Raw genomic sequence first — 14,673 nt, 5'->3', positions numbered from 1 at the left:
CTGTTCAGTTTCTGGTTCAGTTGGCAGCAGTGATCTACTCGATATGAAACCAGAGACTCAAGAATGATTCACACAGAGCATAATGTGAACCATGAAAAATAAAAACAAAGCAAGCTCTTCCCATTACTTATCACAGCCTCTGACCCATCATGTTCTCTCTGATCCCCCCCCCCATTTCATCAACAACCATTACTTTTTGACTCACCAGGGTGACAGAGATGCACATGCTGATCTTCCTCATCGGCACAGATTCCCAAGCACCAAGCATGATACGCAAAGGCAAACAAGTCTTCCAGTCTGGTCGGGTGAGCAATTACTTTGTTTAATCTCTTCAGCCATTCCTGACACTGCTTAAATGTAGAGAAATGACACCTGGGGAACAACATGCAGGAGTTCAGAGATTACCCAAAACACTTATGCATCAAAATCCTTAAGCAGGCAGACCTACAAGAATACTTGCATTCAACTTTATATAAAAACCTTAATTAATTGTAAAAGTCTTCTAAAAAAAAAATCATTCAGTTCCAAGTCAAAATAATACAAGTAAAAGCACCAATAGTGATGTCAGATTTTAGGAATTATTGCCTATTAGTGATCATGTGAATGGTAATAATCTAACTTGTGAAGCTTGCTTGACCAATTCAATTTTTCTATTAGTTGTATTAATCTGTCTTTTTTTTGTTTTTATTATTACTGGACAGGCTGTCAGTTCATGTAGTGAACCATGATTTGCAGCATACTTTCAAGAGACAGTTGGACCAGTTTCTGACTTGACTGAGACAAGCAATTCCTAAACAATCCAGGGCCATATGCATACTATATGCAGTTGTGAATGGTGGTGGACCTTTAATTATTGGAAGGAGAAGACTCTACAATTATCTCTGTAATAAACAATGATGACAGCTGAGCATATGAATAAGAATCAAGATAAAGTCAAGAGATAAATGCATGTGCATTCAGCTGAGTGGATCTCAACCTTTCCTTGGGCCCCTAATACTGCAACCAATTCAGTTCACTTCATGTGATGACAAATAGCTAAATGTCCTGGGTACACAATGGTTTTGGGCCTTGTCAACATCCTGGCAAAGGTACTGAAGACTTCTGTCCTGTAACCAGATGTGTCATTAGCCAAGTTATTCCAGTAAGCCAAATACAAAGAAGTACCCAAAGTGGAAAACTTTTCAGCTGGGAAATAAAACCTCAAAAGCTGCCAGTTAGTACCCTATCAATCATTTGTGAATCAGCAACAAAATAACTGTAGCTGTCATTGCCAGTGATAATGAGAATCTTAATCACCTATTCATCAATGCTCAGTTTTGGTTTTGTCAGGACCACACAGTTTTATGTCAGCTGCCTTCCAGCTTCAAACCAAACATGGAGAAAAGACTTAAATTCCACTCGAGGTCGAATTGACATCAAAATTGCCGTCCTTGACATCAAAATGGCAACTGACAAAATATGGGATCAAGGAGCCCAAGTAAACTTGAAGTCAATGGGAGTCTCTGCTGACTATTGTGAAATACCTAGCAATAAAGGTGATGGTTGTGGTTGGTGAAAACTAATCACTATTTCTCTGGGCAACCATTAATCAATGAACCTCCATTCAAGGAACAAGTCAAGTGTGTGCTAGAATATTATAGTTTAGCAGCTTGGGTGAGCAAGACCAATTTTGCCATTTTTAATTGTATCTGACAAACTAACACTTAAAAGTACTAGAAACAGATTTAGATCAAATACCATTTAAAAAGATATTAAACTGCCATTAATTAAGAAAACAAAAAAAGTGCTAAACTTATTTTAATGAACATCAGTGAGCTCATTCAAATGAATGGAGTTCTGATAGATAGGCCATTTGTTGAATGGCCCAGATAGCAAGTGCATCCAGCTCCTTGGCTCACTAAATTATGGAACACCATGGCAAGTCCAGGGATGGAGAAAGAGGTCAAATGGAACTGTGACAGACCTCCAGTGCATTCTGTGCTTCCACAATGCAGTAACAGGCTTGTGCGATTCAACCCAGCATTTCATAGCATTATCTGGGGTTACGCAAATGGAACAAAAACCTCAGGAGATTTCTCCATAAACCAGCTAAGACCCTGGAAACATGGAAAGAAATTCATGAGGAAAAACTAAATTTAGTAATGCTGAGGCTTCACCCACAGCAAGTAAAACACATCCTTTCCCAGTATTTCTGGAATTATTCTTTTTGGGTGGGGGGGGGGGGGTGGTGGTGGGCGGGTGGGAATAAAAAGAGGAAACAATTTCCAAAAAAAAAAATGAGGAAGCTAAACAATAATTATACTACTTCCTCCATGACAGATATATATCCTTTCAGTTGCCTGCATTTACTATCAAGTAGGAAAGTTTGTATAAACTGTACCCCCTAGCTAAATTTAGATACTTACCATCACAGTGAAGCTTTCATGCAAAAGGAAAGTTTACTCTGAATACCACCTTACATTGAAGCTCAAATCAATGGATAGAAGATTTTAGGGACAAGGAATGCCATCACCTTTCTCCCCAATACTCCACACTTAATCTGCTCCGCAAACACATGAAACTTGCACTTGAAGTTTCTTCTCTGCCACCTCACTATTGTCTGGCACACCCTGCTGACATCATCATGGGATCTCATGCATAGGATTTGGTTTAAGTGAAAGGGCATCATATTCACTTGTAAAAGCATTTTTTTTCTCCAGAAATTCAAGATTATAACAGGGCTTACATATGTGCAACCTTGGCAGTTATTGCAGCAGGGGGATAAAGCTCCATTCTGTTTAATTTTGCATATTAAAAGTTTTGAAAAGCTGATTACTTGATGCTTATTTTTAAATAGTCTAACAACAGTCTGTGCTCCATATCTTTGAAAGTGAAACAACATACCTGACCACTTTGGAATCTTTACAGACAATGTGAAGCTGGAACATGTCCCGACTCTCAATAGCTTCAATTAACCGTACAGGCACCTGTAATAACAAGATAAATGTATGGTCGTAATCAGAAAAAATTGTAATCAACTCTAAGTAGGCCAAACTTTTAAAGGGAGCCATAAATAATTAGGAATAAATACCAGAATAAATCTTATGGCATTAGGGTAGTATCACTTCAACCAAGCTAGACTCATCTTGTTTAGCTTGACCGTGTTATCATGAATGCAACACCTTCCAAATGACATGACACTAAGCAGTGAACTTCCTCTACTAAACTGAAAAATGATACAACCAAATTAAGCCACAATTCAGCTCCTCTTGCCTGTCATCAGTGATGTGCTTCTAAATACATAAAAATTTTCAACTATCAATCTCTAAGGCTTTTCGTAGTCACAGGTGCAAATACACATTCCCAAATTCTTTGACTCACTGCTGTAACTGGGCATTTAACAGACAAATGTAACCACCAACAACCCAGCGACTTACAGGAACTCTCCCATTTTCTGCAGAGCTGTTATTAGTATGGTGATTTCCCCGAGATTCAATTGGTATCATTCTTCTCCAGCAATGGTCTTGAATTAAATAAATAAGGTTGCACAAACACAATGTTGTATAACACCCATTATTCAGAAAACTTCAAATTACTGCAATAATATGGAAACAAAAGGAGGATGCAAGATTTTGAGATAATCCCAAAGATCATCACTGTCCTATCTGGTGCATTCCACTGAGTGAAGATGCCATGATCTGAAACTTACCAGCAACTCCAGCTGACACCATTGTATTCTTCAAAAGAGCCATGTCCATGGAACCAACCAAATAACACCTCAGTTTTTTCCCATGAGATCAGAAAATGCACGCATAAGGTCTCAAAGGACACTAACCTCTTTCAGGTGTTTTCTGGTATTTCCTATTTTTATTTCAGATTTCAATCATTTGCAATTTTTAAAAAAAAATATTGCCAAAGAAATCAGTTTCTTTCCTCCAGCAATAATTTTGAAGAAAAAATACTGACTTGTAATTTTTAGTGTCAACTCATATGAAGCTGATGTTGGTCCAATCACTGAATATTGTTGTCATGTACCAACATTGAAATAGGGCTACATGCAGCCCATGTGTTCATGCAGGCTAGACTAATATTCTTAAATTCTGTTCCTTGAAAAAAATATGACAGTCACTCTGGGTTTCTAATGGCTAATTTTATGTGATGCTCTATTTAATTGCTCCAGGCTTGCACTGGGATGAGACCACTAATAATTACCCATCTCATGGATTACATCAATAAGCATCACCAAACTGCCTAGTTTGTGTTAACTAGCAAGTACAAATGCACTGGTTTGAAGGAATTAGGAGAGGGGTAATGTTCTAAGGATTAAACACCTATTCTTATATTCACCAACACACCTATTTGCTCACCCACCACGAGAATGATGACAAGAACAAAGATCTACATATCCAACAGTGTGTTAGACATAATTCTATAATGTACTTTGTGACACACATTATAAAGAAACTGTAAAGGACCAACTCTTTCACTAAAACTGTTCACCCAAAGATGAGCTGGATACGTAGTTGTATGCATAACCAGCAGTGAAGTGCACACACACACAGTACTTACTGAGATGTCACCGTCCACACCCTGCAGAAAGGTCTAAAACAGAACAAAAGGAAAGAGAAGGGGAAAATGAAATCAAAATAACAGATGTGAGAAAGGCAGGAACCTTATACACTGAAAACACTTGATGATTTCTAATACCAAGACACAACAAACAACACACAACCAAATCAGAACTAGAGCAAGCTAAAGGTAATGGTATACCAACTAATATCCACGAGATTAGTCCACTGTACACCTCCCTCAACCCAGATCCTCTAACCCAGAAACTACGTCAACAAACTACATGTATACCTACTGCATCAGAATGAGAAAGCATCAGTATTCTGTTATTTCAGTATTCTTGCAAAGTGCAACTAAAAATAACAAGTTATTAATACTTTTCACTATTCGTATTCATGGAGTAAACTTAACCTAGAAACTGGAGCTTGTAAGTGTCATTTTCCATGTGCAAAATGTGCATAAAAGCCACCCTGTGCATGTTTTAACATGAGCACTTCTGGTCTCAGTCTCCCCAGGTACTAAACACCCAAGCAGCACTGACAATTTTCCAGCATCATTTACACATGATGACATCATTAACATGCACAGCAGTCATCTCCGCCTTATTGACCGAAATTGGAACAATAATAAGCAGCCTACAACCTTCGTTTTAACATAGTAATCAGGTTAAAAACCCACCCTAGCACAACTTAATTTTTTTTTTTAAAAAGGCGTACTTTCCCAATTTCACCACCTTTTGGGGCTGCATTTAGACATTGGTACCAAGTGCCGCACCCATTCTATGCACCAAAATTAGGCTAGAATGCAACATGTTGGCACTTGCATTTATATATGGCCTTTTACAACCTCAATGTCCACAATTATCATCAATCCACTCCTGAAAAACTCGACTCTCCCTTTCTGATGAACCACTGACACATCTTCAATCTCCCTTTCCTTTTGAAAATCCAATGCTTAGAGTGCAGACAAATGTGTACCCTTTACTCCTGGCCAAGTGTCTCCAAATATCTGCATCACCACAGTATAGGAAACAGCTCTCAATAGAATTCACAAATGATATCCTATGTAAGTGCTACTATTTGTACTCACTCTCCTCACCTTCCTGAATCCATCTGTGGTTTTTGACATGTTCACCACATCACCCTTTCTCCAATGGCTCTCTGTTGTTGTCCTCAAGAGGGGCTAGATTTATTTAATTCCATAATTATGGATTTTATCAAAGCTTTAGACAAAGTACCCCATGAAAGAACATCAATAAAAAGGCCCACAGAATCTTGGACAATGTGGCAATAGATCCAAAACTGGTTCATTGGCAGGAAACAAAAAGCAATGGTTTACAGATTTTAGTTTGACTGGAAGGAAGTTTGCATTGTGTTTCCACAGGGCTCTATACCTGTGTTTTTAAAGTTTATTTTTTTGAAAAGATGTACATTGCCAATACACACTTAAATGTAAGGGGTACTAATAAGAAATTTGGATACAATATCAAAATTGGTCCTGTGGTTGATAGCAAAATAAACTGTAGACTGTAGGAAGTTATAAAGGGATTAATCAAGCAGGCAGAGATGTGGCAAATGCATTATATTGGGAAAGTGGGATGATATGTATTTGAAGAGGGGAAAAAAGCCAAGGGAATATTCAATGAATAAAGGAATATTAAGAAACGTACAGGATTTCTAAGGACAAGTACATGAAAACATATTCCAGATGTGTGCAATTCGGGTAAAACAGCTGGATAAGGAGGCATACAGAATACTTGTACCCCTATTAAAAAAAATGATCGGTGTATAAAAGAGCAGTTGGGCTGTAATACCTGTCAGAAAATCAAAAAACTGCAGATGCTGCAAATCTAAAATAAAAACAAAATGCAGGAACACTCAGGTCAAGCAGCATTCATGGCGAGAGAAACGTTTCAGGCTGATGATCTTTCAATCAGCATTTACAAGAATCTTCTGTTTTAATGCAGCTGGAATACTGCTAGCAGTTGAGTCAACACATTACACGAAGGACGAGTTTCACTAGAAAGAATTTATGAGGACGTTGCTCTTCTCTAAAAAATGGCAGCTACAAGGTAAAATTGGAAAGGCTGAAACATTTTTTGAAACAATGAAGGCGGAAGAGAGATTTAAATAGGTACATCCAATGAGAAAGTTGACAAAGTGGATTTGAAGAGCATAGTCCTCTCACCAATATTTGATTTAGTTATCGATAGAGGGATCAAGAGAGAGGAGTTGAAATAAATACATATTTACACAGAAGGCAATGGAAATTTGGAAATCATTGCTAAGTAGTGTACTACGATGCTTTCTTTGGATTTACAAGGTTCTGAGATACTCATTTAGAAGTGTTAGAACCATTAAGGCTACAAACCAAGCTGGAAAAATGAGATTACATTTGGATGGACTTTATAACACAATGACCCAATAACCATCTTCTGTACTGCAGCTTTCTACAGTACTATACAGCACTGGTACACAAGTGTACCAAATAAACACCTCTCTTGGTCTTTCCACAATACTCAATTGGTTTTTGGTATGAATGATTTGAAATTTGCTCCAATAAAACACTGGGAAAATTGAAGCCATCATCTTCAGGATTCTCCACAAATTCCATTCCTTTGTGACCATTGCTGAGGATAAAAGAAACTGTTCATAACCTTGGCACCCAATTTGATTCACAACTGGGTGTTCAACCACATCTCCTAGTCACTTTTAACAGCAACTTTTCAAAGAATGGCAACATCTTCATAAATTGCTTGCCTCAAACTCATCTTTTGTGTAACATATTGATTCATACTGCAAGCACATATAATCTCCATCCTTCCACACTATAATATTGCCAGTCATTACCTAAGAACTATAAACATCTGCACGTGTCAAGAAATGCAGGTTGAAATTTATTTATCCCACCCCCAATAAATTCTGAGAGAGCAAATTTTACTCTGTGTCTCAAATTTTTCGGTAGCGATTTGTGAATTCTGTAAGGGTGAATGTTTTTACATAGTCCAACTCACACCATACCCTAATATCCTATATCACCAACTAGTCACTAGCCTCCGTTGTCTTGGGACTGGGAAACACCTCAAATTTTAAAATTATCATCCTTGTTTTCAAATTCCTCTTTTTTTTAAAATTATAAATTTTCTCTAGTTCTACAACCTTCCATGGGCACAAGCAGCCCTAATTTAACTTTGTCCAACCCCAGGCAAATGTCTAGCTGTTTATGGCTTAAACTCTAGAATTCCATCTCTAAACCTCCATCTCCCTCTCCTTCTCTATCTCTTAAGATGCAACTCAGAAGTTATCTAAGCTCAGTTCAAAATAACTTAGATTTGGTTATCTGAGTATTTCCTAAATATTACCCAATCAAAGTTTCTGTGAAATATTTATTGACCTTTTGTTAAAAGGCACAATATAAATGCAAGTTTTTATTAGGTTAGATTATACACTCAAACTCTGGTCTTAAATGAACAATCTTCGCACTTGGAAGTGAGTGGGATCCTCATGAGCCAAGTTACCCAAGTCATCTTGTCAGAATTAAATCTGGATCCCCTACACCAGAGACACACACTCGCAATTACACAAGAAGCTCTATAATCAAGTCTAAAGCAAAATGCAATTCTATGCTGGTAGCAAATCTGTGATCTGCATCATTTGAAAAACGAACCCGAATTGGAAATTAGGATTTGCGGATTCTTCAATTTACAGTGATGAGGTTTTATTATTTAAACAATTATGAACACAAGTCCCAGGTGACAAACAGGTGGCTGTGCTTCCTCACTCCGGACTATCTCATTTTCTGCTGAACCTTGAATGTTCTCAAATTCAACTAAAATTCCAATATATATTTATTCATTTGACTCTTTCAAGTTAAACAGCTGCTGCGAGGTTATCATGATTGCTTAATGACTCTTCCCATATTGGCAATCAGCTGGGATGTTCCAATTGCAATCAGCTTGTCCTAATCTTTCAGGATGAGATGGAGAACTAATGCAAATTGGACATTTTTGGAACATCTAAAGGTTAAACAAATGACATTTGGTTGACTAGATCAAAATGGCACTGGTGTCTCAAACAGGTTCATTTCAAAATACTGATTACCATTGGGACCTATATAGTAACTGAGCGTTGTGAAGACATAATCAATACGTAGTTTAGATTTCAAGGTAGAACATTTAACAATTTGGTCCCCATGATTTAAACCCATAGCAATGTTTGTCTATAATACTGTTTTACAATTAGGCTAACTGTAAATGTAGATTTTCTTTTGCTTTAACAGAAAATTAAAGAGGTCAACAAATATATGTTGAAAGACTTAAAAGGAAATTTTGGTTATCAACAAGGGTAGCAGTGTGCCAGATCCTCTGAGTGTATAAATAGGAGTTGAGAGCAACAACAAGATCAAGGTATGGAAGTAATAACTTGTGGTTAGCAAAAGATCAGACTCTGCTTCTAGGCCTTTCTTGTGTGGTAGAAGTAAATGAAACAGTGAGAGAACATGCGAGATGTATTTATAAAAGAGAAAGTATGCAAGAGTCATACAGAAACAGAAGGGATTAAAGATCTTAAAAGGAGAAAAAGATCAAAGCAAACAAGGACAGAAGAAAGAAAACAAGTGAGAGATTCAGAGACAGGCAGACCCACAAGTGGAAAACACATAATTTCAATCCATGAACAATACCAACCTGAGCTCCATAATCAAATTGCTACAATTCCATGGAGGGATTAGATCATAGTTTGACTTGCCTTCTTCAACTAAAGAATACCCTCCCCTTTCTACCCTTTAGTATTTAATTCTACTTATGTGGTTACATTTCAATAACTTGGGTGCATTACTTGCAGAAAAGTGCATTCCCTATTCTTGCCAACAGAAGGGAAGTGGCCACAAACAGAGAGATAATAGCTTAATGTGATAGTGGATGCAACAAATCTATCTGATCCACTTACAAAAATTCTAAAACTTGACAGGCTAAGTTGTTACAAGGTTACAGGAGATTGAAGATGCCATTCATTAAAATATTGCTTACATTGATTAGAGAATCCTGGTATTTAATGTGCAGCCTGTAATTGGAAATAGCGATTATAGCATCATCTGCACGGCCCAGGTATTCCACACCTTCACCCTGGAGTACCGGAAAAGGAATCTGAAAACAAAAAAGACAATGTTAAAACTGTATTCATTGGAAAACACACTTTTCTCCCCCCCTCAATACTTGGATAAGAATCCAGATCATTGATAGATTATGGTTGCATTGCATTGTGGAACCATCAAAAACTTTCTTCCACAAAATTACCTTGCCCTGCATCAAATTTATTTCTATTTCCTACCTGATAAGACTTATTTCTTCATTAATCTAATATTGATATTTACCCAGCATATGAATTCCTAATTTTGTGGTTTTCCAAGATACAGTTGGTTCATGATAGATGAGGTACAAAAACTGCATATTATTCAGGCCACGTGAACACCCTTGTCTTCTCATACAACTTGCTCTCAAAAAAACTGTACTACGTATGTGACAAAGCTACTTTATTAAAATATTTAAAACAATCAACTATTGATTCTTCACTCATTAATTCTGTTAGTCCACATTTTATTTTCTGAATGAAGACCATAGTAAAATTAAACTCACACAAAAAAAACATAGGAAAGGATTTCACAGCTTGCAAGTATGATAAGAAATAGAAGATACATTGGAAATGGGATAAATTTGTGAAGTAAAGCACTCTGAACTAAATGACTGCATTAAGAGCAAGTATGATGAAATCACCAAAGAACCAAAATTCATAGGCAGGGGAGGAGCATCAACAGAAACTTGAAGAATAATATGTGATAGAGTATAACAAATGAGGATGGGTGGGCAGAATGGGTGGAAGAGGAGCAACAGGAGAACAGATAGAATAGAGAATGATAGAGAATGGGACAGATATCAAGAAGGAAAAAGAACACAGAAGGGATGAAGTAGGATAACAATTTTAAAAATGTTTAAAACCTACAGTAATTATTTCTGCTGAAACACTCAAGGAACCTAAATTTATAGTAAACAGGAGGAGAGATGAAGGTTAATTATAAATAAAAATATCAACAGGTTAAGAATTTAAATGTCCTGCCTTGAAATGCGTGGGTATGTGGAAGAGGATTTAAAGTTAACTTTAAGAAATAAATTCCTGAAAATGGAGAAAATTTGCAGGCTTCAGGAACAGGACTGGGGAATGGTATTAACTGGATTACTTTTTAAAAGAGAGTTTGGACAGGAACAATGGAAGAAGTGGCCTGTGCCATCTCACCAGGAAAGATCTTCTTTCTATCGTCCAAAAATAGTAGTCTGCCTGCCCCTGTGCTGAACTGTTTCAGTATGGCCTGGAGTACAGTCTGCTGCTGGCAGCCTTTTCTCCTACAAACTTGGTGTGGCCTTGAACACCACAGGAGTTGTCTCGGTACAGGACTCGCAGAACTACATTTACAGCCTGTAACACCCTGCTCACAGGCTCTCAAACCGTTTGTGCATGTTTAAATTTAAAAAGCACCCGTACACACTAAAAGTTTCCAAAACCCACAAATTAAAACAAAAAGCTTTCAGGAACCAATGCACACCCATTCAAATGGGAGTCAATGCATGCTTAAGAGCTGGAAGGCCCATGGAGGTCATGCAATGCCAGTTATTCCATAGGAAGTCCATCCCCAGTGTGAATAAAGGGAGGGCAGGGCCAGGGCCCTGAGTGACTTTAAAAGCGGGAACTGAACCTAGTGAGTCAGATGATGAACCATCAGATAGCAGATCAGGTTTACTGTACCTAGAAACTGCACTGCATTACAGACTGGCAACATCCATGCCTAGAACACCCGGGCACCAGATGGGTGGGAACACCATTACTCACAAGTTTCACTTCCTACAAGCCTTATTTCAAGTAGACTTAGAAATATCAACATTCATCATAGTCAATGGATCAAAATCCTGGAACTCCTGATGTGGTACCACCACCAAGTCAAATAAATGGGGCTAAAGGCTGATGTTCCCTGGACCCAACGGCCTGGTGCCTTAAAGGAAGTAGCTGTAGGGAAAGTGTACAACTTGGCAGCAATGCACCAAAATTCCTTGGATTTTGGAAGGGTCCATGAGGTTATTAAATGGCTTTTGGAAATCTCAACACACTACATATTCTGGTTCCTTTACATGAACCCTGCTGTTATATCCTCAACAAACTCTAGAAAAGCTGTTGAACACAATTTCCTTTTCATAAAACCATGTTGACTCAGCTCGATTGTCCTATGACTTTAAGTGTTCTACTATTAATGCCTTAACACTGGATTCCAGCACTCTCTCAATAATGGGCGTTAGGCAAACTACTTAGTCGTTTCCTGCTGTCTCTTCTCTCCTTAAATATCCAAACAAAATCATTCAAATACTTGCCACTTCCTTATAACAGACTAACTTCAACCTCGACTCAACTTTAGCATTACATAGATCAAAATGCACTCTGAAGACACAAGCTTAGTTTAGGACTTTCTGCTTTTGTAGCACTGGGTACTTTCCAACTTGTCAAATAAACATAAGAAAAAATTGCAAGAAGGAGAACTTATTCAATGCTCTTAACAAGCTGGGGTTGTTCCAAGAAAATCGGAAAAACTGAAGTACTTTAAGTGTAGTCACCATTGTAATTCTGAAACTCAAATTTTACAGAACTCCTAGTAGCAACAGTTATTATAATACAAATAGTATTTTCAATACAAGGTTGTTGGTGTTGAAATTGGTGTTGGAATTAACATGCCCATTCCAGGTAGATTCAACAATATAACTAAATCTTGCTCATAAAACCTGATCCTGACATACTTCTTCCCTTCTCCCCTTTCCTAGCCTCTCCCCACCCCCAGTGGATCTGCTCTCCCCTCCTCCCCCGCACCTGCCTATTACAATCTTACCTGCATTTACCTATCACCGCCCTGTGTCCACCTCGCCTCCCCTCTGTTGTCCACCTATCACTGCTCCTACTTTTCCCTCCTACATATTAGACTTCCCCTTTTCCTATCTTCAGTCCTGAAGAAGGGTACTGACCCGAAACATTGACGACCTGCTTTTCTCTATGGATGCTGCCTGGCCTGCTGAGTTCCTCCAGCATCATCATGTTTTTCATCTAGATTCCAGCATCTGCAGTCCTTTATTTCTCTACAATTTCTTCAGCACTGGGCAAAAACAGATCTGCACAAGCAGACTGAAAAATAGCCCACCTGTTTTAAGTACCAGTAGTAGAGGTCATTTGGGTTTATTGGCCTTGCTTCCAAGGAGGATTCACTAGATTTTAGTAACAGTGGTGCTGGATAACTAATACTTTAACATTGCCAAGAGGCACCAATGCAGCAGCTGATATCTCTTTTGAAAGACAAATCTCAATTCTTTTCCAGATAATTGCTCGAACTGTTTGATATTTAGCCATAATAAGCATTGTAGAATTATGGATATCACTGCCTCAGCAACATCTTGACTAAAACAATCCAACGTTAAGGAAATGAGAACTATCCTTGCCATTCCAAATCCTTTGGCCAAGCATGTGAATGACAGAGGAATGACAAAGAATAATGGCAGACTGGACAATAAAGTTAATTCACTCCTGCCATCATGGCCAGACCTACACTGGTCATTATATTCATTGTGATTTAACAGCTAAAGTAACTTCAATTGTTGAAAATATATAGAATATTTCCAAAACCATAAAGTCCATGGTTGAAGCACAAAAATGTGTCAGGAAGCAGTTCTCCAATGCAAATACATACATTATCTAGTCTACTGCCAGAGCTGATATAGGTTACATTGCATACAACATTTTGGACAGAAAAGTACATTATTTATCAAAACTAGTACATATACTGCTGCCACCAGTGAAAGAAGTGGCCAAATGTGTCACTCAGAGGCCAGACCACTCTTGAAAGGCTCCCACCCCTAATGGTAAAAGGAATACAGCAATTCCATAACAGCCTCAAACTGCTTCAGGGTCCAAATGAAATACTGCATAACAAAAAGATTTTTTTGGCTCTCATTTATAACCTGAAGATCATTTTATCCATACTCCTGCATTAACTGCATCAGCTAGATCACCATATTACAGGATGGATCTCCTGGTAGTTCTAAAGATGCAGTGAAGAAGCTAATCAGACTGAGAGACACAACACAGCCTGGGTCTGTTAACATTAGAAAAGACACTGGAGGGGTAATCTTTATTTTTGCATTGTAATAAGTGATAGTCAGTGACATCGGGGCCAGAGGAATGGATGAGTTTGAATTAAATTCAGGTGACTAGCATGACTAATGTGCAAAATAAGAATCTAAAACTGGCCTGTCTAGCAAGAGGAGCAGCTGTGAGTGCTATCCACTGTCAAATTTAGCTTTCCTCATTCTACTCTTTAAAAAAAAAAACCATTTAGCTCTCACTGTAAAGGGCAAAGCATCAACCCACCTCCAGCCAACTCCACAGTCGAAAACTTGTAACCCAATATTATGATTAAAGATGTGTGCTGGTAATCAGAAACCAGATCCAGGATGTTAACAGCTGTAAATAACTTTTTTTCCCCCTCAGTCAGCTTATTGGTAGAAGTTCTTGCAAGAAATCCAAACTCATGACTTAGTTATATGGAGAATGTGAAGGAAATTGTCAATCTAGTGATGACCAAAGCTTCAATAGCTTGACAGAAATCATGAATATTGTGCAACTCCTCATCATGGCATCCCAATCACCATTGTTCTCTTCTTGAAATTTATATTCAGGTTCACCATAAAATTTTAAAGAAAACAGGAGTGGGAAGTGGGAAAACATTAAATAACATTAATGGCAGGGCAGAGGTGGAGATCTTCTCCCCCCCCCCCCATACATTATTACTGTAAAGACACTTCAAAAATACTTTGATGGCCATCGAGGTAGAAACAGGTACCATATAAATGCAAATCTCTATCAGCAAGATGCTCAAATAGTAATCTCTCTCTAAACTGGCACAATTTAGATTTGTGGTGATGGATTGGAAGTCAAAATAATTGCAGTGTACTTCCAATCTTGTGTACTGCATTTGGTGATCACAATGTGGTCTCCTGTGTCCTGGAGAAATCATACATAGATTTGACAAGTGCTTTGCAGAATG

General features: G+C 38.0%; 1 protein-coding gene across 12 annotated transcripts in view; it reads right to left on the bottom strand.

Annotated features, from left to right (window-relative positions):
* The window catches only part of mtmr4 (myotubularin related protein 4), a 100,828-nt gene that overhangs the window by 30,631 nt on the left and 55,524 nt on the right, over nt 1–14,673 (bottom strand). For 9 of the 12 annotated variants that reach the window (XM_052035370.1, XM_052035372.1, XM_052035375.1 and 6 more), the window contains 4 exons: nt 9,575–9,691; nt 4,549–4,581; nt 2,884–2,966; nt 206–372 (listed from right to left, as the gene is read on the bottom strand). In XM_052035370.1, coding sequence (XP_051891330.1) covers nt 206–372; nt 2,884–2,966; nt 4,549–4,581; nt 9,575–9,691 — 400 coding nt within the window. The remainder of the gene's footprint in view (nt 1–205; nt 373–2,883; nt 2,967–4,548; nt 4,582–9,574; nt 9,692–14,673) is intronic. The other 3 variants (XM_052035380.1, XM_052035379.1, XM_052035378.1) reach the window with 1 other exon arrangement.

Source organism: Pristis pectinata, chromosome 21 (genome assembly GCF_009764475.1).
Source record: "Pristis pectinata isolate sPriPec2 chromosome 21, sPriPec2.1.pri, whole genome shotgun sequence".
In the NCBI taxonomy this organism is placed as follows: Eukaryota; Metazoa; Chordata; class Chondrichthyes; order Rhinopristiformes; family Pristidae; genus Pristis; species Pristis pectinata.
This window is presented reverse-complemented; position numbering and strand designations above follow the sequence as displayed.